Genomic DNA, 24832 nt, shown 5'->3' with positions numbered 1-24832 from the left:
GTTGTGCATGCAGTGATTTGTGCTGTGGCAACAATGACTCCGGAGTAGGACAGTAAGTAACGCTGAAACAATGCAATGTGACTTTGAAGAGTGTGCAGAAACGGGTCAGGGCCTGAGAGAGTGTGACAATTTATGTCAACCCATTCAGCTGACTCTAAGGGGTCTTTTTTTAGTTTACTTATTCGACAATTCACTTTAAAAACGGACAGGTACATGGGTGCAACACCAGTGCACACAACACAATTAAAAAAACATCAAAGATAGCAAAAGAGTAACAGGACTTATTTCCTTTATGAGTATTTATTACAGGTTTGCATTGCCAATGACTGAAGACCTTTATTTGTCACATACAGTTATACATAGTATAATGTGCAGTGAAATGTTCTGAGTGCCTGTTCCAGACTGAAACAATAATAAAAATAAAGTATAAAAATAAGCACACAAAGTGAAACAACAAGAGTAGAAACACGAGAAATATTTATATATATATATATATATACACACACATAAGATAGAGATAAATGAATCAATCAAAAAGTCTAAACCTGTGCAAAATATGTGGATGATATACAAGCTATGTTGCTAAATAATAATAATAACAATAAAAAGTATTCACCAGTCACAATATTTATAAATCCAGTGCAAACTTGAACCAACCAAACTGAAGACTGGACATAAACTACAAAATATCATGAATAAATAGATTCATATGAATGTTGGCCAGACTGTAAAGGTCTGAACTCCACTCTTTGAAGTCACTGCTGCTTAAGAGTGGAGCTGGTGTATGATAATTAATAACCATATATAATAACACCCAGCATTTTTTTTTAATGTATTATTTATGGATGGAGGAGGTAGTTTATTTCCCAATCTTTCTCCTCAGGTGTAATCCGTGTGCACAGTTCCGCCTCCTGTCCATGTGGGGGCGGTAATGCGCCAGTGAGCTGTTTGGAGAAACCGGAAACTCAACCAAGTGAGCGAAACTCAAACAAACCTGTTGCTGTTTACTGTTCACGGACGAACGTTACAGTCTGTTTTTTAGTTATTTGAGCTACTATAGTCTTTATTTTCTCGGTAAAATAGCAGAAAATATTAGTTTTTTAATATAGTATAAATAAATCTGGTGTTACTTGACGTGAATGTATGACGAGAAGATATCTTAGCTAGCTAGCTAGCTAGCAGCACAGGCTAACGAAGCTAACCATAACAATGAGTACCAGCCGGGTTTTACCTTCAAAAGCAGGCGGAGGAAAAACTTCAGCCAGTCGGAGAAAAGCTGAGTCCAGAGGCATCAAGGTGCTGGCCGAGAGGAACCAGGCGGTGGTGGCGGTGGGAGCCTGGGTGGAGGAGGGCGGGCAAGACTTCCTGGAGCACCCGTGTGTGAGTTTGGCATTTAAATTGGCTAATTGGCATTAGCTTTTACTCTGATGCCCTTTAAATGATCGATATTTGTATGTTGTTTACATGAGCTTGTCCTCCTCTTTGTCTGAGACAACAGTCTGCTGCATGTGTAAAGATAATAATTGCAAAATCAAACTTTTGTCCTCCCATGAAGTATGCATATTTTCTTTTATGAAAATGTATAAAACTACTGTAGTAACCCCTTTCTTTGCCACAAACTGTGATAATGACACTAAGACATTGTTAATACACTATAAAAGGAAATAATTAATGGAAAATGGCTCCTCATACTGTTACATTAAGAGATAATAAATTAAAAGAATATTATTACTGATGCCTTAATGCGTGAGCGCTATTTTAAGTCACAGTGGTGGTAGATTTACCTACTTTATACACTGTTGGTACTTAATTCGTTTCATTTTTAATGCTCATCATTGTTTCTATGTAAAATCTTATCTTGTAAAGAATCAGGAAGAAACTGAAATATTCAAGTAAAGTACAAGGTCCTCAAAACTGTAATAGATTCAGTTATTGTAAGGTTTGATTTGGGATCTAAATTTCAAAATTTGAAAATGCTGAAGATACTTGTTACATTGAATGAATTTAGAGACCTAGTTTTTTCTGAAGTCGTCCAAACAGCCTTCTCATGTCTTTGTTTAGACTCTGGCTTCGCTAACTGAGGAGATCCAGGCGGAAAAGAGGAGGGAGAGTGAAGAGAGCCTCCGACGATTCCAGGATGAAGTACGCCATCGTGTGGCACGGCAAGCTCAAGTCTGCAGGAGGAGACCGCAGCCTCAGACTGACTCGGCGGTAAAGATAACATTACTTTGACTGACAGTGGAGACAGCGCTGACATGATTAAAATGATGGTTTCCACACACATTTGAGTATTTTCATTGTTGACTATCTGTCAGTTTGATTTTTTTCCAATTAACTGATTAAAGATTTAGTCTGTACAGTGAAATAAATGGTAAAAAATGCTCATAGATGTTTACATTCAGACTACATAGATGAAGTGCAGCTGAGCCATCTGGTTGGCCATGTAGCCGATGTACCTGCCTAATTGACCTCTCCATATAAAACTGTGTGTTAATGTTCAGACGAAACCATTGAGGAGAATCCCAAAACAAATGTCTGCCGGAGGTGCTGCACAATGGAGCCTGATGGAGAGGAGCTCGAACGAGGTGAGCGGGTATTATATTATCAAATAATAATGTTTTATTCACTGGTCTGATCTGTGTATCTTCCAGAAAACTGTACTGCACACATACTTTGTTTAATCAGCTCAATACTTGTATTTCCTTCATTCATTTCAATTGCAACTAATTCCCCACACATTATTTGTAATAGAGCTCAACATTCATGCAGGGGCTGGAAATCCTTGAAAACGCTTGAATTTTAATGTGGTGCTTGGATTTTGCTTATAAAGTGCTTGAAACTACTTGAAATTCTAATGACATAAATATGAGAATGTAATCTGACTGAATCATTTGCTTTTTAGATAAAGAAGTGAAATAAGTGTGATTGATTTAAGGTGTATTTGATTGACCACAGCTGTAAGGTGCTGGAAAAGCTTGAAAATGCACCTCAAAAATGCTTGAAAAGTGCTAGAATTTGACTTTGGAAAAGGGTTTAGGAGCCACGGGCAGATTAATACCCACAGCTGGATGTAAGCAGGGAGAAATGGCAGGTAAATACTGTCTCAGTGTGATAGTTACTCCACCAGAGAGGGCTGTTGAGTGATTCAACTGTAAAATGTTATGCTCATTACAGATCTTGGTCACAGAACTTAAACAAGCAAATTTAAGAGACACTTGTAGTAATGTTTGATTATTGTAAGTGGGAATTTTAACATGATATTGGCTGATTTATTGCTGTGGGGGATCAAAGCCTGCCCAGACAGTAAATACAGTCAGTCTTCTGTGGTCCCGTTTTCTCCAGGAGGTATTGTGAAACTGCAGTGTGCTGTTTTTGGCAGTCAGAATGACTGCATCGTTTCCATGTGTGAGTGATAAAATAATGTGACAGTGATTAATTGTGACAGGTTTATTTATTATTATATATTTTCCAGTCTGTTAAAGGCATGAGGCAGGTGAGACTCAGACTGGCCGCCTGTCGGATGATCCCACATGGGGAAATGACGTCAGATCTTCCCGGAGGCGAATGGAACATCTCTCCAAGCAGACATGTGAGCACCTGTGTCTCACACTTGTTCCTCTTTTAAAAACACATAGTTCCTATAACTGTGTTTGCTCTTGAACGTCCACTTTTGTAAAAATATTTCCTCTGCATTAACAGAGAGCTGAATCTCACATGCTGAGAGCGGAGCAGGATGTGGAAGAGGAGGAGGAGGAGGATGTTCAGGACGAGGAAGAGGAGGAAGAGGGATATGATCACTTTATCAGCAGTCAACACGAATGTCCCCTCGTTCAGCAGAAGGTGCATGAATACGTTTGGTGCAGCAGTGGTGCCGTTCAGGCTGCGACTTTCTGCTTTCAAGTTTTTAAAAAAAACTTTATTTAGCACATTTATAATGACTAAATAATTAACTTCAGTCCCATCAGACCACAGGCAAGAGAAGAAAACACCCCTGCACACTGTCCTTTTACGTGCAGTAAATATACTAGAGATGCAATGTTTTGGTCCAGGCACCCTGAACTGTCAGGCCATCAGTCCCCGTATGCATTTAGCCAATTTGAAGGCAGACTTTACCGTCCATAAACCGCAACTGTAGCATTAGAATCAAGAGTTTTCAATTAGAATAAAGGCTCAGTCGTTTTCTAAAACAGCTGGTTACTGTATCTTTGAGTAAAACCCTCAAACAGGAGGAAATAGTTTGTTGGGGACTATTCTCAACACGAGTCAGATGTGCTGGTGAGCGTTTACAGCAGCAGGGTGCTGTATTTTGTATTGACTCAAAATAAACCACAGTGTCTGTGTTCATGTTGGTAACAAAGAAACACACCACCCGCTGCAACATTGTGGCTCACTGGTGTGTTTGTAATAGTTGTGTACACACAGTGCTCATTAGCTAAATTTGTTCTTTTATGAGATTTATTGACAATAAAAGATAAGAAATAAAAAAAGAATATCATCAGACTTTTTGTTGAGATATTAAAAACATCTACTTTTTCCTATCGATTTAAATTAGTGCTGTTGACATCTTGGCGCACTGACTCTGTTCTGTTCTATGTTTCAGGGGAGTGGACATGTTTTGTGGGATTCTGCTAAATCACAACCTGATCTTGGTTTGAAGTCCAGCCTCAGTGTCCCACAGGTCCTGTGGCCTCTGACTGACGAGGAGGAGCTGAAAAGACAGGTAGACACCAGGTGCATGCATGAACCTTTGGCTGCTTGTTCGAACCTCATCAGACCAAATGTTACAGAGAACACGTCTCTCTCTCTTTCTGCAGCGGCAGTCTCAATTCCTGATGCACCGCCGTCTGTGCATGAACACTGAGCGAGAGCAAGTGAAAGAGAACAAACAGCACAGGAAACACCTGAAGAGGACAGCAAGGTGACGAGACCACAGTGTTTTCGCCTCCATCACTTCCTCTTCTTGGTGTGAATGTGCTTCTGATGTGAAATCTCTTCTAAACAATCTACCTCTGTAGCTTTGAAAGATAGCTGATGGGCCGTGATTTAAAACTTACAACTGTAGAAAACATATCAAAACTTCAATAGATTTCATTATTTTGCCAAACTCTAGCTCAGTGCTTCTGAGTACATCATACCGACCAACTAAAACACTGGTAATGAATGCAAATTACATGTGATTCTTCCGTCTCATTTATTTTCTTTTCAAACGCCCCTGTCTTCACTGAAAGGATCAAAACGGAGAAAGAACAGGTTCGTCTGGAGGAAGAGAGGAAGCTGGAGAGAGCTCGGCAGCTCGCCGAGGCCAGACAGAAGCTGGAGGAGAGAGAGCTGCTGATCCTGGAGCGACTGAAGCTTGAGGAGGAGGAGAGAGCCGAGGAGCTTCAGAGGAGGAGAAAGAAGGAGAAAGGGAAAGAAGCTTCAAGGTAATTAAAGGAGATTTATTTGCCACAGCTGAAAGGGGAATGAGATATGATGGTATTTTAGCAGAAAGTCACAACTAGTACTCCTACTAAATCCATGTTCTAACCGTGAACTGAAAGCATCACCTGATCTGTATAGAAAATGTATAAACTATATTTATGCCACATAGCTTGTTTGCATATGATCCCACACCGATACTGCTGATGGAGGGCAGGAAGTGATTTTCTACATTGGAAGCATTATCACAACCTGTGAAAATACCTCTGGTTTGTGTCATTTACGGCGGCTCAAATCGATCAAACAGAGAAACCACAAGAAGCTTTTATCAAGTACCAGAAGTTGTTGTTCGTTGGGGGGAAAATGCAATAAATCCACAGAAAAACGTGGCTTATGAAGCTCCTTCTGTGGTCTGGAGGAGCAGAGTTGGTTAATGCTCGTGTGTGCAGTGACCACTTCATCAAAGTTCACCCAACTTGAGCTAAACGGCTCCTGTAGTCTGGTGTTTCCCTCTTCAGGATCTGAACTACTTGTGTGCACCCTATAAAAAGTGTAAGAGGCTTTGTGGAGCCATCCTGATAAACAGGCTGACGGTGACTCTCTGCAGGTTCATCGACGCTCTGAGAGCTCAGATGAAGGAGCGGGTGTCTCAGGAGAAGATGGAACTCCCTCCTCTCTGCTGCTGCGCCTCCTCTTTCTGGGACTCCCACCCCGACACCTGCGCTAACAACTGCATCTTCCACAACAATCCCAGAGGTACTGGCTGCACACACTGCCACCTGCCTCACTTTCTACACACACTCACACCCCAGTGGAGCAACACATGAAAACATTAAAAACAATGTTGACAGCAGCATTTGTCTCTCCCACAGCGTACACCAAGGCGTTACATTCAACAATGTTGAGTTTGGATTTACGCTAAAGGAAGCTGGTGAACTGCAGTGGAAACCTGCCTGCTAGAAACGGACTCCTCGCTGTCTGTTTAAAAGAACAGTCCAACACAGAAATACAGTGCAAGTTCTCAAACCCAGAGTCTGAGGATTTTATCTGTCCGTCCGGGCTGCAATATCTCAACAAGCATCAGATGGGTTGCCGTGACATTTTTGTATGTAGCAGTTATGTTTTCAGCAAGATGAATCCAGATGACTTTGGTGAACCCTGGAGACGTTGATGGTTCCTAGATGATGAATCCTAATGAGTTTCCCCTGACTTTGCCTCTAGCGCCACTATCAGGTCAAAATTGCACGTAGTAATACTTTGGTTTGTCTCTAAATACCTGAAAGTTATTTGAGTCGTACAGGAGAACCTCCAGTGGTCAACGAGGATTCGTTCTCTTTTACTTTTTCTTGTGTTAATGATGAGCATGATACTCAATTTCCCAAAACGTCTCTCGACACAAGATTGTTTTCTTCTTCTTTCATCATCTTCTTCGTTCCATTCCAGCTGCCGCTTTAATGTAAAAACGCGAAAGGCCCCATTTGTCCATTCGGTGCTACTTTTACCAACATGGCGGGCTCCATGATGAGCTGCTCCCTAGATTAGATATAAATGGCTAATTCTAAAACGACAAAAACCCTCTGATTCTTAGTTTCAGCTGATCAGACACTACTGAAAACATAATCATGACTATTATATTCCCCTGAAATCCTACACACTGAACATCTAACATCATTGACAGCATGATTGTGTCTGAGTACAGCAGCAAATGCAACGTGGTAGACGTGAGGTGCAGCAATGCAGAGAACCAAAGGCCTGGCTGAAAATGAATATAGATCAGAGAGTGTGGTGATTAATAAATACACTGATACGCTCAGCGACGTGTGATCGATAACAGCTCATCAATTGGAAAGAAGCTTCGCCATTATCTCATATTGTTGTCTGGTTGTTGCAGAATCTCAAATCTGTAGCTTTAAACGCTGCTACTGGCGTGAGAGTGTTTGATTAAAATAGTTAATTGTGTTTTATTTTAATTTGTTATTGCTTTGCCTTTATAGTCCGAGTGTTTTCATTTCTTCTGTTGATGAAACCGTCAGATTGGCAGCATGTGGCTCTGAGACACCCACTCAGTCTAAATGTTGTTTATGAAATATATTTAGAATTGTATAGAACCTATCAGGAATTTACTTGTAGTTAATTTATTGATAATGAAGGAATTTGTATGTTAGCATACTTTCTACATGTAATTAGTGAAGCATCAGGGAAGTCCGTACTTGAGAATGTGCTTCGTAGGATTAATTTGCTGTTTGTTGTGTGAGATTTTTTTTTAATCTGCTGTGTGACATGTCAGCGTTCTTCAGGGCTGTGTTAAAAAAATAAACCCAATTCTTTTGTCTTTGTAATTGAAAGTTACTTGCAATTCATTCTTAGCAGGAGCAGAAAAGATGTGGTCACATTAGGACCTGTTGGTGTAAAAATATCAAATGTTACGTTATAATGAATTGTCTTTGTTTTCTCAGATGGCTTTAAGTGAAGCCACATCGACTTGCAGCACCTTGTCACAGGTTGCTTGTGCCTGAATTATGAGCAGCGTCACCAGCGTTCATGTCACATGGAAGTAACTATAGTGATCAATTCTTCCAAAAAGCTTTTACGTTGACATTGAAGTCTGATAAATTCACCTTGGTGATAAAAAAACAGTGGTGGAAAGTTAGTAAATGCACTTTGAGGGTAAGTGACTTGAGTATTTCCATTTTGTGCTACTTTATATTTCTTAGTTTTTAAAGTATAATGCAGAGTTATAGATTAAATTCACCAAACGTAAAAAATAAAATCCACCTTAATATTAATGCTTTAATTAGGATGTTCCTCTGATCTTTTACTCAAGTAAAACCAGCAATAGAAACCAGCAGTGTAGAAATACTATGTTGCAGGTAAAAGTCCTGAATTTAAAATTTTGGTCAAGGGAAGAATTAGCTTCAGAATATACTACAAAGGTATTTACTATATTATAAACACAGCTTGTCCTTAATATCAAGCATTGGGAACACTTTATATACATTATACATTATATTATTGGATATTAATTATTAGCTGCAGCCTCCTGAGACCCTCGAGCATAAGCAGGTATAGCTCTTTGATGAACAGATGGATGATAATTACTGATGCATCACTATGTAAGAAGGTGGAGCTAAGTTAAAAGCTACTTTGTGAATTGCAGCATAGCTTAATCTATAACAAAACATAATCTATTAGTTAGTTATATAGTCAAAAGTACACAATATCCTCTGAAATATAGTGGAGTAGAAGTATAAAGCTGAATAGGATGAATAAAGTAAAATGCAAATATCTCACAGTTGTACCAGAGTAAATGTACTCAGTTAAATTCCACTTCTACCACAACTAATTGATACTTTAAGCACATTTTGCTGATAATCATAAAGGCCATTTATACTTTTTGCCCCCATAAATTGGTAAAAACTGTACTTTTCCAGCTGCAGAACTTCTGGCGTTTCCCTCCCTTTATTAAACCAATCATCTTGCGACCCTTCAGAGTGATTTTGGACCTTTTTAAGGAGGGGTCCCGACCCTATTTTGGGAACCCCTGAGAATCAGCTGTTTCTCACCTCAGCTGCTTCCTGTACGTCGTGACGTCAGCGCGGATGATCACGTGGCCGCCGGGAGGCTCCGTCTGGAAAATCTTATGGAGTAACACACTTGGGGCTAAAAATATTAATAATAACTGCTTTATATTCACCACGGGTGCCTTTTTTTCAACTTCTACGCGTGTTTCAGCTGCACTGCGGTAGGCTGGCTCTCCTGACCGGCGCATATAAACTCAGTATGGAGAACTGCGCGATGTTTATGGACTGCATCTCCCACCAGGAAGCCGCACGGATGCTGCTGTATTCCTTTAGCAGCTAGCGTCTGCGCTGAACTCCATTCACGAAACATTAAGCTCGGTTTTAACAAGGGACTACAAAACCAGTACGCGGCTGTTTTTGTCCCGGCTGAAGCAGCTGCTCTTACAACTAGTTAATAAGCTATCGGCTATATTCTCCTGTTACACAAGTGGAGTTATTAAGCTACAAAGTGAGTGTTAGTATATCGAGGACATGCCTGGAACCGAACTCTGACTGCTTTTGTGCTAAGTTTGTCAAAGTTTTCATCGAAAATGAAGTCGTCCCTGGCTCCCGGCATCCGGCTTATCACGTCCTTTTCTCGAGATTGTTGGTAAGTTTCCATTATCGTCCATTCCTATTGTTCTCCACACTTCCAGACAGTTAGTTAATGGCACCCTCATTGGAGGAGAGCAGCGTTGTGTTAACTTATCTCTCTGCTGTAAATGATTGGCTTAAACACGTCGATAAACACACATTCTGTGGATTCGTATTGATGATCGTGAACCAACAGGGCTCATTACATAATTAGCTGATTTTTATAAAATCCTTTAACCTGTTACAAACTTGTTATTACTGCTTGTTTTCGGTGCCCGGTGCATTTTGGTTCATCTGCTCCGAGATTCTTGAGCCACGCCAAACTCCGTTCAAAAATATTTGCATTTTAGAGCTTCCTCCTTTATCGACACAGATTTGACCTTTATCGAATCGATACGGTCGTCGACAGCATTTAAGGAATTTGCCAAGACAAGGGGCACTTTATTTTAATAACACCCCATTTTCTAATATCACTTCACACTGTTAGAGGAACACTGGGATCAGCTGCTATTAAGATTTGTAACTAGGAAAAACACATTTATGAGAAATTAAAAAGTAGGATTGGTGCAAACAAAGATTTTTTTTAAATAATTTGATTAGAAATTAATTAGGATTATGCCCAAAATTACTTAGATTACAATATTGAAGAGTAACAGCCGCACCACAGTGTAGAAATCCTCCTTACTGGTTTAATTACATCATAATTTATTTGCTTGATTATATTTTGTATTATTGAAATGAATATGCAATCTAACTAGTGATTAAAACTAAAAGTACATGTAATGGAGTTAAAAGTACAACAGTTCCCTCTGAAGTGTAGCAGAGGAGAAGTAAAAAGTAGCAGAATATGGAAGTAAAGTACAATTTAAGTATGGATAATTACTCTGTTACTCTAATTACTCGATTAATTATTAAGTAATGATCAATCGTTGGATTTGTAAAACATTAGAAAACAGTGAAAAGGTCCCAGGACCCAACAGGATGCTTTCAAATATTTTTTTTCTTCATCCAAAACCCAAACATTTTTAATTTACTGTAATATCAGACATAAAAACACATCAAATCCAAATGACTGAGAGGCTGAAACAATCAAATATCTACAAATTGTGCTTGAAAACTAACTGAGAAAATGAATCAGCTGTTTTCTGTTGATCATCTTATGGATCCCAATATTTTTTAACTTCTTTTACATGCGTTCCTTTGAGCACTCTGTCTGTCTGTACCGTCGAACCTGCCTTCTTACATGTCTACACACTTGTTGTTCATTCAGTAACATCGGCAGCAGTCGGTCTCCTGAAAAACACTGTAAAAAAATATCAGGGTGATAAATGGTTCGTGTTAATTAAAACTCTCTCTCACAGTGGCGTGTCATGTTTCGAGTGTATGCGATTAAAAAAAAAAGCATAATGAGGAACTACAGACGGCTGACATTGTGGAGTCATCACACTTGGATGTGCCATAAACACACTGATCTACCTGTGTGTTAGTTACACCTGTGCTATATAATTCAAACAAACACAACAGCCCTGCAATAACTCCTGTCTTCATGACGTTTGTTATGTCACTAAAGTACAGATGTGTTGTCCGCTAAATGTGTTTGCACTCGAGGTGGAGCTGGTTGTAATTTGTTGTACTCAGTTTGGTTAGTTTAGTCCTGTGATTCCCAACCTAGGGGGCAGGCCCCTCCAGAGGGTCACAAGATTACTCAGAGGGGTCGTGAGGTGGTCAGCGGGGGAGGAAAGAGGAAACAATATATGTTATCTTGAAATTATTGTGACTTAAATGACACTCTAAGACGTTTAGAGGGAAAACGTCTTTTTGGTGGAACTGAAAACTAGTGGTGGAAAGTAAATACGAACATTTACTCAAGTACTGTACTTGTATTTTGCAGATAACCCACATATCTATGATTGACAGGTGCTGGAAATCCTTGAAAATGTTGATCCATTGCTTATGTTTCTGTTGGTATCTGTGACATTCATGTCACCCAAACGAACATTTTAGCATCATTGGACATTTTAAGATTTATTTTTTGTGTTACAAATATTCTTACAGACATTTGTGTTCATGTGAAGGCTCTCGTTTTATGACAGCAGGAGTCCAGTGTTCATTTATTTTAAGATTAACAAGCTAAGTCATGTTAAAACAAACCTGTTTTGTTATTACTTTCCTCATTTCTGATCCTGTTTGCCACCACGTTTTTATTTTAATCTCTCTTTTGCAGGTATCGCAGTTTCATTCTTTTCCTCACCTTCCTCTTCTACACGGCCTACCATCTGTCACGGAAACCCATCAGCATTGTTAAGGTGACTGGGACGACACAGATCCTTTTCGCTTACTGTTTTTACAGAGTTTGTGTGGGTCGTAGGTCGAATGCTGCCTATAAACACAACAACACTCAGATATGAGACAAGAAAGATGAATTAATGGACGAAAACACTGAGTTTCTGCCATTTGTCACCTTTTCGAGATTGAATTGAACGATCAGATATTTACGTATTTCTGAAATTCAAACACCAGACAGCGACAACATGCTTTAAATAATTTGATCAAATACCTTTACAGATAACCCACATAGCTGTGATTGACAGGGCTCGTATGGGTGCTGGGAATCCTTGAAAATGCTTGACTTTTAATGCGATGATGTTTTCAAGGTTTTAAAAGTGCTTGGATTTTGAATGAAACAGCTTGAAGTTCCAAATGCATTAATATAATAAATCACAGTCTGAAAGTTTGCGTTTTAGATAAAGAAATAAAACAAGTCAGAGAGAGACGAATTGATTCAGGTATATTACATTTACCACAAGCTTGAAAGTGCTTGAAAAGTGCTTGAAATCGACATTGGAAAAAGTGTGGAAACCCTGAAGTCTCCAGAGCAGAGCAGTTGGAGAGGCCCATAAGTCTTTAGGAGGTTTATCAGGATCTGTTAAATATGTCAAAGGTCACAACAAGGTCCCCCTCACAGTTTTAAGAGAGGATTTTTTTCATCTAGTTGACATAATGTGTGTTTTTTTGTTTTTTTTTTAAATCCCCCTTTTATTATTCTGAACCTCCGTATGTCTCTCCTCATCCATAATGATTGAACTGTTTTTTTAAAATATAGTTATATCAGATGCATCCAAGTGGATTTTAGTAAACGGTCCAAGAACCTGCAGTGTCTTTGGTGTGTGTTCCTTTGAGGCCACAGTTTCACAGCTTTTCATTAGAAAAATGTGCAGAACCTGTTTAATAAAACCAACATCTAAACTGCACACGGTGACTTAATGACACCTGATTTAGCACTTTCTCTTATTTACCTGTAGCCGATCTGTTGTTGTTTTCTAACTGTCGATTCACCTGCTTCCTTCTGTGTTTTTCTCTCTGACGCTCAGAGCCAGCTGCACAGAAACTGCTCCGCAGTCATTCGACCAGCAGACCTTAACATAACCAATAATGCTACCTGGTGTGACTGGCCGCCCTTCGGTAAGTCCTGTACTCGCTGCCATCTATACTCAGCTTGGACGCTTCACTCATGAGTCCATATTACAGACTAGAACTGGGTGATATATATTAACAGATAGTTATATTACAGCAGTAATCAGTAGTTAGTGTACAGTGGTAAATAAATATATAAATTCAGCAAACATTTTATATATAAGCAGATATGTAAGGTTTCCTTTGCTACGTACAAACAGTGGCTGTGTCCCAAATCCCTGCTACACTACACAAGATGTCTTTTAGTGATTTCAGTGACAAAATACAGCACAATTAGAATAGTGAGTCTATGGTAGGAAGGCTTTTAGTTTGGTAATAGTTCTAACTGTGTCGTTTCTCCAGACCAGGACAACTATCAGACACTGTTTGGGGTCGTGGATAACTCCTTCCTGATCGCCTATGCCATCGGCATGTTCATCAGGTCTGTATGTGTGTGTTGCTGGCAGACCTTGTTGTGTTTTTCTCTGAGTGTGTGTGTGTGTGTGTGTGTGTGTGTTATTCGGAGTGCTAATCTCTTCTTGCGTTCACAGTGGGATATTTGGAGAGCGCCTGCCTCTGCGGTACTACCTGAGCTTCGGGATGCTGATGAGTGGACTGTTCACATGTCTGTTTGGCCTCGGCTTCTACTGGAACATACACTCGTTAGGGTACTACGCCGTCATCCAGGTAGAGACACTGCACACATACTCAAATATCGTACTTCAGCACACTGTACTTGAATATTTACATTTTCTACTTCTACTTTACTGCTTCTCAGAGTTAAATATTGTAGTTTTTACTTCAGTACTTTTATTTGATAACTTACTAGTTACTTTGTAGATTCAGACTGATAATAAACTACACAATCATACAAATAAATTATGAAATTATTACATTGATAAGCCTGTTTATCCTGGAGAGAGATTCACAAGCCATTCAAATATCTCCCAACATGTTGAACTATGCTTTAACTCAAAGGATCTGTTCATCAATTTGGGAGTGACAGCAGGTTACATGTGGTACAACTCTTTTATTTACACTTTAAGCTTTGAATGGTAATGAATAACCTGTTGTATATTTTGGCAGGCAGAACTGCTGCACACGATAAAATGTCTTTAGGGGGAAAAAGAGAAGTACAGAGATCAGATGAGCTGTGTATCGCTGACTCACCACAACACACCAGCCAGGTTTCACTGGTCACTCGACTCTATAGGAAATGAACGCTCCCAGTGTGGATGCACACTCAGCGCCTCAGTGCGAGTAAAGGCGCTGCCCGAAGAGTTTTGTTTCACTTCAGTTTCTTTTTAAAGTCCTTTTGACCAGTAAAACACACAACTATACACTGACAACCAGACTGTACTGCTGCAGTGACATTATGATGGGAAACAAGCTCAGACCTCTGCACAGGCAGAGTTTAATTGTGTGGGCGTTGGATCCCCTCAGAAACAAATGAAGGAACACACAGTGTGTTACATTAAGATCTTTATTCATAGAGCACCTGTCAAAATAAAGTGTATTATAAGAGGGATGAACAGAACAGCTAAAGGAAGCAAAACAAACATATAGAAAAGACAACAGGGTGTGTAGTTAAAACTTTTCTTTCTACTGTATATGGTGGAACAAAAGAACTAACTAGGAATAGTGCAGTAAAAATGAAGTAGAAATACATTAAACTAAATGGAGACTCACTATAAAAATGGTTTTCTATGAAAATATTGACCAAGAAAGCTGAGTTTTCCTTCTCATGGAGCTGTGTCGGCAATAATCCTTCCGAAACCCACTCAGTTCGTAGAAGTGGCCGTTTCAAATACGTTTGTGCGTACTAAAAAATTTAAAGGCTTCTCAAATACTTGATTTGTTGATCAAAAAGCAGAAGAAAATGAGCCTGTAGTTCTTCCTCGTCCCCAACTACGTCACTGTACACGTCAAATAACGGTGGGGGTGCAAAAACAACAGATTTTGCTGCTACAATCCAGAGACAGAGAACATCTGCAACACCTGCAAGTGTTTTCCACACTATATTCTTAACTCGGATAGATGGAGATGAGGTTAAATATTGGCAGAATGGTCCTTTAAGGCGTCAGCCAATGACGGTTTTCCTGAAAAAAACAAAAGTGAACAATGCTCATCACAACTTCCCATAGTGAGTGACATCGCTTGTTTTGTCTTATTCACAGTTCATAACTCAAAGATTTTCACTGAATGGTGATATGAAACAGAGAAAAACAACAAATTCAAACCAATCAACTAGTTGTTTTACCACTACTGTGTTAATACAACACCACGGGCCGTTGTTTTCCACATCCAGAATTCACCCAAAGGGATGATTAAAATAATATTGTACGTCTTATTTCTTCCTTTCTTTACTTTGGAAATGCTCTTGAAACTGCTAAAACAGTACAGAGAGGTGCATGTGGAGTTGAATAAACAAGAAAATCTGGTTTCTAGTTTGCAGAAAGCTCATGAATGCAACACTGTTAAGTGTCAGATGAGCTTCACGCCGTCACATGGCCCTCCCCTGTGGTCACATTCCACAAATGAAAATGTACTTAAATTTATGAACTCATGCTATAAATGATAATAAGTCTATAATTAGTCTCAAGTTTTTAAGAAGAAATGGTTCTCGTTGATAAAATACAACATTTAAGTCAGGAATTTGCACCTATCCACCTTTGAGTTATTATATGTTGATTAACAACCCTTTTGCCCCCCTCCAGGTGTGATCACTGTGAGCTCTGTGGGTCAGTACGGACCTTATTTATCATCTCCTCCCTTTTAAAAAAGATCTCATGGTGGCTTAGTCAGGTTTTACTCACATGTCACATGACTCACAACTGCATCATATGACTGAGCTTATACACGTGTGGGGTTTGGTGTGGGAATGTTTAGGAATCACTGCTCACGGGGTCTCCTCTCATTCCTCTTTTGTTCTGTGTAGTTTGTAGGTTTGCACCGGCGTAATGAGTCTCCGGAGCACTAAGTTAACGCAGGCTGGTTTCTGCCTCTGCTTGCTTCACTCTGCAGGTCATGAACGGTTTGATGCAGACCACCGGTTGGCCAGCAGTGGTGGCTTGTGTCGGCAACTGGTTCGGAAAGGGGAAGTGAGTATTGCGCGATGTGCACCAAGGCGCAGTCCTGCTGCTGACTATGCAGTATTAGATGCTTTTTGAGTTTGGCTGACTCAAACATGCACACTTGTCACGTTTTGCCAGCACAGAGAGACCAGGCTTTGGTTTAATTACCTCAGACCACCAGCATAAAACCTGCATCATAAATCTAAACTGCCCATTAAATAGAGATGCCCCGATTATTTTCATTGTGCATTATTTTCTTGTTAATCGATTAGTAGTTCAGCCTGTAAAATGATGAAAAGTGTTGATCAGTGTTTCCGAAAGCACAAGACGAGATATTTTAATGTATTGTTTTGTCCACAAACCAAAGATATTCAGTTTACTGTGAAAGAGAAGTGAAGAAACTGACTAAACCGGCAACTCTCGTGTAAAATAACTGTTTTTTTCAATGGAGTCTGGTGGCTCTGAGGAGAGCAATTTAATGGCTGTTTCTGATTAAACAAGAAGGATCTTACAGGTCTCTCTCGGTAGGGATCCTTTCCATAACAATGTCAGACATTTAGAATAACAATCTGAGCCTGTCAGTGACAAAAACGAGAACTGTTAGTGGACGTACTTTGATGCACGCTAACCTATTGAGGCAGCAGTAGACCAGCCATTCACATGTTCTGCAAGGTAAAATTACTAGTTTTATCAATGGAGTCTGGTGGCTAAGAATCTAAACCTGTTATTGGCAAAAAACTACTGTGGTTAGAAATAAACCGATGTTGAACTGCTCTTTAACGTGGCTCAAAACCATATTTCTGAAGCAGCACCACTGAGGCTCGCTCTTGTGTTTTCAGACGCGGGTTCATCATGGGCGTGTGGAACTCCCACACCTCGGTGGGAAACATCCTGGGCTCCCTCATCGCAGGAGTCTTTGTCTCCTCGGCGTGGGGGTTGTCCTTCATCGTCCCTGGAATCATCATCGCCTCCACTGGGGTCCTGTGCTTCTTCTTCCTGGTTGAGAGTCAGTTTGTGTTCATCAGATTTTAACCTCAGAGTTTAAACTGCACCATAAAGTCGGAGTCACGTTTTTAATTAAATATGTTATTAAAGGGAAACTTTAATGATCATATGATTTAAAACTCAGTCCAGGCGTCTTGGAGGAAGGTTAAACACTGTTCATTTGCATAGATGAACCACAGTGGTTGAAAATCAGTCAGGTTTCCCTTTCAAAGCACAATCTTTTCATATTAATACCCCCGGACTGACGCATCCTTCCTGTTTTTCCATGACGACCAACTGTCTTCGGTGCGTTCAATGTGTGCTACAGGCGTCGGTAAATGATGCTGTAGTGAGGAGATCATGTATCTTATTGTTTATTTATTTATTTTATTAATCAGTTTAAGATGTAAAGCAGAAATTCATCCTACTGCAGAAGCTAGAATCAGGAAATATTTACTGAATGAAAACCTAAAAAGATTAATACAGAATAAGAATTTATGTCTGTTGCTGTTCAGTCAATTTACTGCTTGATTAGTTGATTGATCGCTGTCTTACCCAGAGTGAGATACAAAGACCTGTTATTTCATACCTCAGTACAGAATTCAGTGTGAAACATGTTTATTCTGCACATTTTCTGTCATGTCGCCTTTAAGATCACATTTCTTATCAAGTGTTGCCTTTAAGTTCTCAGTCCCATCTTTTCTTCTCTCTCATTCAGAGCCTGAAGACGTCAACTGCACTCCTCCTCAGCACCACGTGAGTTCAAGCAGAGACTTTCATCTTGCCAATTCATCCACAGCAGGACTTGTTGAGCTCACGCATGTGTTTGTGTGTTAGAGTGAGCCGGAGATCGGTGAGACGGAGCCTCTCCTGCATAACTCGACTCACGTTGACAGAACCGTTAACGGCGCCATCGTCATCGAGGCCCCGGAGGTCGTCGAGGAGCACGCCGAGGCCATCAGCTTCTGTGGAGCTCTCAGTATACCTGTGAGTAGAAACAACAGTTTTTGACATCGGAAATGATGTTCGTGTTTGATTTGAAGATGTCAAACTGCATAATATAGTAATATATCCAAATAATATGCAGCTAAATTATTAAAAACACAAGTAAATATAAATAAGAATAAGAACAATGGAACAATAAAATGCCTAAAAACATTAATGTTTAAAAAAAAGTAAAGATCGTTTTGAATTATTGGTGCAGATATGTTAAGGTTTAAAGAAAATTAATGATGATTATTTATTTTATATTCTGAGTTTGAACAGTTTGAAAGATATAAAGTCACTATGTGTAGAATTTGATAGTTCCTTACGGTGGCGCCCTCTTGTGGTGGCATCAGGAAGGAAACTATAATATTCATATTATATTATATTTGTATTTAGTTTAAACATTTTGGTCCTAAGTGAGTTTCAAAAACTACAGAAAGCTGGTAATGTAAAGTCACAATCTTGTGTACTTGTTCTTTGATTAGATGCTGTAAGAGATTATTTTAGACTAATTTTAAACGATGTTTTATTCCGGTAAAGTTCCCGTACAGCTGCTCTGTAAAAACACACATTCAACATTTTTATATTCCATAATGCGAGGTGGTGAAAAGCACATTGTTTTGGCCTCCTGTCATGTCAAACTACACCTGTTCCTCTCATGTCCGTACAGCCACGTGTCTCAGAAAGTTAACTTTGTATTATTTATCATCGTCATGTCGGTTTTCATGGCGTTTTGTCCGTCCGTCACACAGGGCGTGGTGGAGTTCTCTCTCTGTCTGCTCTTCGCCAAACTGGTCAGCTACACTTTCCTCTACTGGCTTCCTCTCTACATCTCAAATGTTGGTCAGTATTTACAAACATGCTTCACTTCTATCAAAAAGGGCAGAATATAGGACATGTAATAGAGTTAAATACACAGAATTTGAAGTTAACTTTAATGCCTTTTGTTTTTGTTTTCAGCACATTTTGAGGCTAAAGAGGCAGGAGACATGTCAACACTATTTGACGCAGGAGGAATCGTGGGTAAGCTTGACGAGGTTTCATTTTCCAACATGATTATGACAGATGTGTCAGATATGAAATATACTGTGTATACAGATTATTTCATGTTGAACTGATATTGAAGCTTTGAAATATTTTAGTTTAAAATCCATCTTGTCTGAATTTATTTGGTTTCACTTTCTTTTGAATGTGATTTCATGTTGTGCAGTTTCAGAAATTCTGTTTTTTGAAGAAACGGAAGAGAAACAGAAATCAATAGTTTCCAGTTTAGCTGAACTTTGTTGGATCAAATGATGAAAATCTGATACGACAGATTGATTAACCAGGCTCGAGCGCTCTTCTGTGATCAGATGCTGAAGTGTGACTTTAGATGATTTGACTCTGTTAGTACTACGGGAAATGAAAGATGAACTGAAACCATATAAATGAGTTTTCAAAGTAAAACGACTGCCTGGATCCTGTTTTAAGTTCTGAATATTAGTTATTTAACATGTTGTGTTCCTACCTGACATCATATTTTACTCAGAAATAGTTACTTTTAACTAGGAAAGTTAAAAGAAATCATCAGTGCTTTATAAAACAAAATAAAGTTCTATGTTTCGTGTGTCTGCAGGGGGCATCATGGCCGGCCTCGTGTCCGACTACACCGGAGGAAGAGCCACGACTTGCTGCGTCATGCTGCTTGTTGCTGCCCCCATGGTGAGTGTCATCAAAATGCTTTATTAATTATTTCACAGCCATAAGAACCAACAAACCTACTCTTTCTACAATTAAATGATTGTTTTGTTCGTGTTCCAGCTTTTCCTCTATAATAACATCGGACAAAGGAACATTGGCACGACAGTCGGTAAGACGTCTTCACTGTATTTCTGGTTTTCATTCTAGCAGAGAAAAAGAAAAATAACCTACTTGTGATGTTTCTCTTCAGGGAAAAAGTTTCATCTTTAGGGAATAGTAGAGAGTAAGAGGTCAGGGAGGAACTCACATTTTAAGCAACAGTCTTTGTTTTTTGTTCTTTGTGTTCTTGTTGAATCACCGTTTGCTGGACGACTGTTGTTCTTTGTCTTGATGATTAAATCATCCGAACCCAATTTGAACTGAAAGCAGAGTGGTCCAGTTTAAAAGCACGAAAAGAGTTGTTAGTCAACAGGAATTAATGTGAAAGTTGGTTTATTTATCGACAGACAACATAGACTTTCATGAGAAAGAGGCTTATTTGGTATTAATTAAAGTATTTTTACCCTTTTAATGTAGGAATGCTGCTGCTGTGTGGAGGCCTGGTCAACGGGCCCTACGCCCTCATTACTACTGCTGTATCTGCTGACCTGGTAAGACCTGATGCATCATGGGAAACTCACTGTTATATTTCCCTGCCGTCTGTTAAAGGGTAATTCCAGTATTTTTAAACCTGGATAGATACAAAGATACAAAATGCTTTGGGTTTGGTCCACTAGATCACCTCCAGTAGATAGATAGATAGATAGATAGATAGATAGATAGATAGATAGATAGATAGATAGATAGATAGATAGATAGATAGATACTTTATTCATCCCCTAGGCGAAATTCAGGTTGCTTGGTTAAATTACTGTTTTTGTCAATGGAGTTTGGTGGATTTGAAGAGAACGATTTAACGGCTGTTTCTGGTTAAACCAAAGGATCTTCCTGATTTCTATCCGTAGGGAATCTTTCCATAATGTTGTCAGACACTCAGAATGACAATCTGAGCAAAAACAAGCACTTTTAGTGGAAGTACTTTGATCAGGTTGCCACAAAAGATTAGATTACAGCCATTGTAGCCAGTTTCGTTGCTGCTGGCTGAACTGATCTGTTGGACCAGTTCATAACTCTGTAACTAGCACTTATTAAGATAATAAAAGATGTCAAAATGACCCTTTAACAAATCATCCAACAAAAGCTGCAAATCTTATGCGAAATAAAAATAAAGTTTCTATAATTCTAATCACACATTGTGGACATGTTGTCTCCTCTTACATGACGTCTTTGTTACAACAGGGAACACATGAGAGTCTGAGAGGAAACTCTAGAGCGCTGTCGACAGTGACTGCAATCATCGACGGGACCGGTTCAGTGGGTATGTGATGAGTGTCTGCTGGTTCTTCTCTCCACAATGTGACTCCTTCACAGTGTTTTTTTATCCAACCAACCCACCAACAGTCCAGACCTCTAAATTATTAAATTACATTATGATCAAATTATTAAACATGAAAATCAGTAAAAGTCAAAGCAGCAAATCCTCAAATTTGAGCCTCTGGAATCAGGAAATGTTTTTACATGAAAAAAAAAAAATAATAATAAATAATAATATTTCCCTCTGAGGTTTATTGTAGTAACTCAAGTACAGTATTTGAGTAAATGTGCTTGTAACTTGCTTCAGCACTTGCTAATATTTTGTGTTAAAGGAATTGAAAAGTCTTTTTGATGTTACATATTAGAGTGAATGTACTGATGTTGTGTTTTCTGTAGGAGCTGCTTTGGGTCCTCTGTTAGCTGGTGTGATCTCACCCACGGGCTGGAACAACGTCTTCTACATGCTCATCTCTGCCGACGTCTTGGCCTGCCTGGTGAGAAACACCACTGTATCTATGATAATAATAATAATGACAACAAGTTCTTGCAGTACAACTCAATAAGGCCTCAACATGACTGGAGTAAGCCAAGGCGTATTCTAGTCATGTTTTGGATAACTGACTCATGTGGGGTTTGGTCCATTTCCGGTTTTGCCGGTCCTTTCTGCTGTACGACTTTAACCCAGTTTGATTTTATGCAAACAAACTAAACCGTCATTTGTCACTACGAGACGCTGTAGCAAATTAGAAAGTCGACTACATCATCATCAAGCTGTGCCGGCGGCGCTCAATCCACCTTTTCTCACATTAGTATTACGCAATATGACAATGTGATTAACATAATGTTAAATATATATTTAAACCCAACAAAACACCAGAGGTGAGGGGGAGGGTGCACTCAGTGTTTAGTGTGTTGTGAAGTTCATGTGTTTGTTTGGTGTGAAATGACCAGATGTGACAGCGTTAGTGTCAAAAGAGACTAAAGCTGCTCTCTCATTCATGGACTTTCATTATGTTCCACTCGGGAGCAGCTGAGTCACGAGCGACACCCAGTGGCAAGATTCTGTATTACCAGTCTGGTCTGGTGTTCAGTTCAATATCAAACATCGGCTCAACCTGAGAATGGTCTCGACTGAGGATGATGCTCCTGTAGTTCAGTAACGACGCCCTGACTGACTCTCTGTTTGTTTGTTTGTCTTCAGTTTTTGTCCAGGCTCGTTTATAAAGAAGCTCAGGGTTGGTGTGGACGTTCCCCTCGAGTCAGAGGGTGAGTATCACCTGCAGCTGTGGTTCTCTCCACAACGTTGACTTCAAGGACAAATAAACTCCAAACTTCACTTTTATATATGTTTTTTTTACGGGAATCAGCCAGGATAGCAAACCATGACACAACCCAGTCTGTAAAAGTCTGTAAAAATATTGATGGGTGATCAGACTGATCAGCTGGAAACAGTGACAAACAGTACTTGGGTATCTCTCACATATTTCCCCACTGTGGGACTAATAAAAGAATATCTTGATTTATGACATTTAAAGGTGTTATCAGGTAGATTTTCTTTACTTTTGCTGAGAGCCTGCTAGTTGTTTCCCTCTGTTTTCAGTCTTTATGCTAAGCTAAGCTAACAGTCTGCTTGTCTAGCTTGTGGTAAGCCAGCTAATGAGTGTATTTCCTAAAATGTCAAACTATTCCTTTAAACAAGGAGTAAAATAAGGACGTTAAACAAGAACATTAATCATCTGCACAAAAACCTCTTGAAAACATCTAAAGCAGAGCTGTTGTGTTTTGATGTCTCATAATCAACTGTAACTTTATTAATTCAACTTTTTATTCCAGGTTCAAAGAAATCTGAAGCATTCATACAATCAAACTGGGAACCAAACACACACAAGAGGGAAACGCTGCTGAAACGGAGCTCGCCGAACATTTGACGACCTCTTACCATTTGAATGAAATGGAAACCAAGCCAGCAGTGGGAGATTCAGGGCACTAAACCGACGATTGAAGCCTTCTTCTTATTGTAAAACAGAGACAAATATGCCTTTATAGAGACAAAGCTTTTTTATGTCTAATCTACACATTCTGACTTGTTTGTTTTAATATTCTTTTATCATTAAAGTGTATATACTGTGCATTTTTCTTAATTTTGTCTTTTTTCTGTCTCCTTGGTTACCTTAAGTTGCAAAAGATGTTAAAACCAAATTTATACAAAGTCATGAAAATATGGAAATTTACTTCATTTTGACCGTTTTCAAGGTTATGAATGAGATTATACTCCATAATCTGGAGTTTCATCGACACAGTCACTCATTTAAACCAAAAATCCTTTAATATTTGAAATGAAACGATCCCGTCGTCATATTTGTTTGTTGTCTCCTGACGTCTCACATCAGTTAATGATCATGATTAATGAACGATGAGTTGTTTAATTGATTGGTTGATCGACAGAAAACTAATTGGCAGCTATAATTATTTCATTTACTTTTTAAGCAGAAGTGCCAAAAACATTCAGATTCAAGCTCAAAACCTCTCAAGGATTTGCAACTTTTCTGTCTTATATCAGTGTCAATGGATATTTTACTGTCAATACAGTCACTTTGAGCTTTTCAAGATAGACATTTCATAGAATAAACGAATACTAAATGAATTGAGAAAATAAATTATATCAATCACTCAATTAAAATCACTTGATTCTGAAAATTAGCTCTAATTATCTCAAAACACAATAAAAGTTAACATGGCTATAAGGGAATACTGTAAACTTTATTTTTCACAGGTGCATTTATTAATTTAGATTTGAGAGTCTGGACATTTTTGAGTGTAGGTACCTTAAAAGAGCTTGAAAAGTGCTTGAATGTTTCTATTAAAAAGCTGAACAAACCCTGTTAAGATTATCTGCCGGGTTTTCCATCTAAAGTTCGCTTAGATTTTAAAGAAACAGAAACATCACTGTACTTTCTCCTACTTCTTTCCGCTCTGTGTTGTGTGTGACCTCCTCATGTAGCCGTCATCACCATTGAAGAGACAGAGATTCATACCCATGATGCACATGGACTTCCTCTGTTTAATGGCAGTAAATAAACGTTACTAAAGGTCCCTGCAGTTAGAGGTTAAGACAACGATTCCCTGAGACTGAGGATCATATGGTAATAAAACATTTACCAGTTAAAACGTCTCTACTTTAAACATGAAAATATATAACAACATCATTATAGTGGTTGGTTTCATTTTCAGGATGACTTATGTAGTTCAGAGTTTCGTACCACTGCAAAACACTTCTCTAGAATAAAATTAAATAGACAATGGACACTCAAAACAATGTCACTGAACAATGAAGCAAACAAAATTAGCCAGACGTCGACGTCTGAAAGGCAGTTTTACAGATCAGCGACCGACAGCAGGAGATAAAAGACAAAGCGACCAGAAACTGAAGACTGTCAGAGGTCAACATTTCCTCTCATCCTCTCACATCTGGATTAAAGGAAAAAGCTGCTGATGGTCAGCAAATCCCACAAAAACACCAAAACCAACATTTGGTTGTTGGTATTTTCTTCACTTATGGTATTTGTTTTATATTATTTTATTTTGATTACATGCTAAGTTTTGGATCTTTTTTTATAGACACTTAACAGCCTTGTTTTTTGTTGTATAAATGCATTTTATTTCCATTAC

At 39.0% G+C, this 24832-nt stretch overlaps 2 protein-coding genes across 2 annotated transcripts; both read left to right on the top strand.

Annotated features, from left to right (window-relative positions):
• Positions 1-1103: 1103 nt before the first annotated feature.
• Positions 1104-7711, top strand: ccdc15 (coiled-coil domain containing 15). Its single transcript, XM_070843765.1, has 10 exons — positions 1104-1380; positions 2062-2211; positions 2502-2585; positions 3473-3589; positions 3700-3840; positions 4601-4720; positions 4815-4918; positions 5229-5423; positions 6026-6174; positions 6291-7711. The coding sequence occupies exons 1-10, from the start codon at positions 1210-1212 to the stop codon at positions 6338-6340; spliced, it is 1281 nt and encodes a 426-aa protein (XP_070699866.1). The 5' UTR covers positions 1104-1209; the 3' UTR covers positions 6341-7711.
• A 1326-nt stretch (positions 7712-9037) lies between these two features.
• Positions 9038-23292, top strand: slc37a2 (solute carrier family 37 member 2). Its single transcript, XM_070843344.1, has 18 exons — positions 9038-9588; positions 11797-11878; positions 12944-13034; positions 13389-13467; positions 13577-13712; positions 16050-16126; positions 16939-17105; positions 17802-17839; positions 17921-18070; positions 18823-18913; positions 19031-19093; positions 19686-19771; positions 19871-19919; positions 20327-20400; positions 21089-21167; positions 21560-21657; positions 22365-22429; positions 22997-23292. Exons 1-18 carry the CDS (start codon positions 9530-9532, stop codon positions 23010-23012), a joined length of 1500 nt encoding a protein of 499 aa, XP_070699445.1. The 5' UTR covers positions 9038-9529; the 3' UTR covers positions 23013-23292.
• Positions 23293-24832: the final 1540 nt, after the last annotated feature.

The sequence above is a fragment of the Pempheris klunzingeri genome, chromosome 14 (assembly GCF_042242105.1).
Source record: "Pempheris klunzingeri isolate RE-2024b chromosome 14, fPemKlu1.hap1, whole genome shotgun sequence".
In the NCBI taxonomy this organism is placed as follows: domain Eukaryota; kingdom Metazoa; phylum Chordata; class Actinopteri; order Acropomatiformes; family Pempheridae; genus Pempheris; species Pempheris klunzingeri.
Note: the sequence above shows the minus strand (reverse complement) of the source record. Positions and strands in the feature narration are given on the sequence as shown.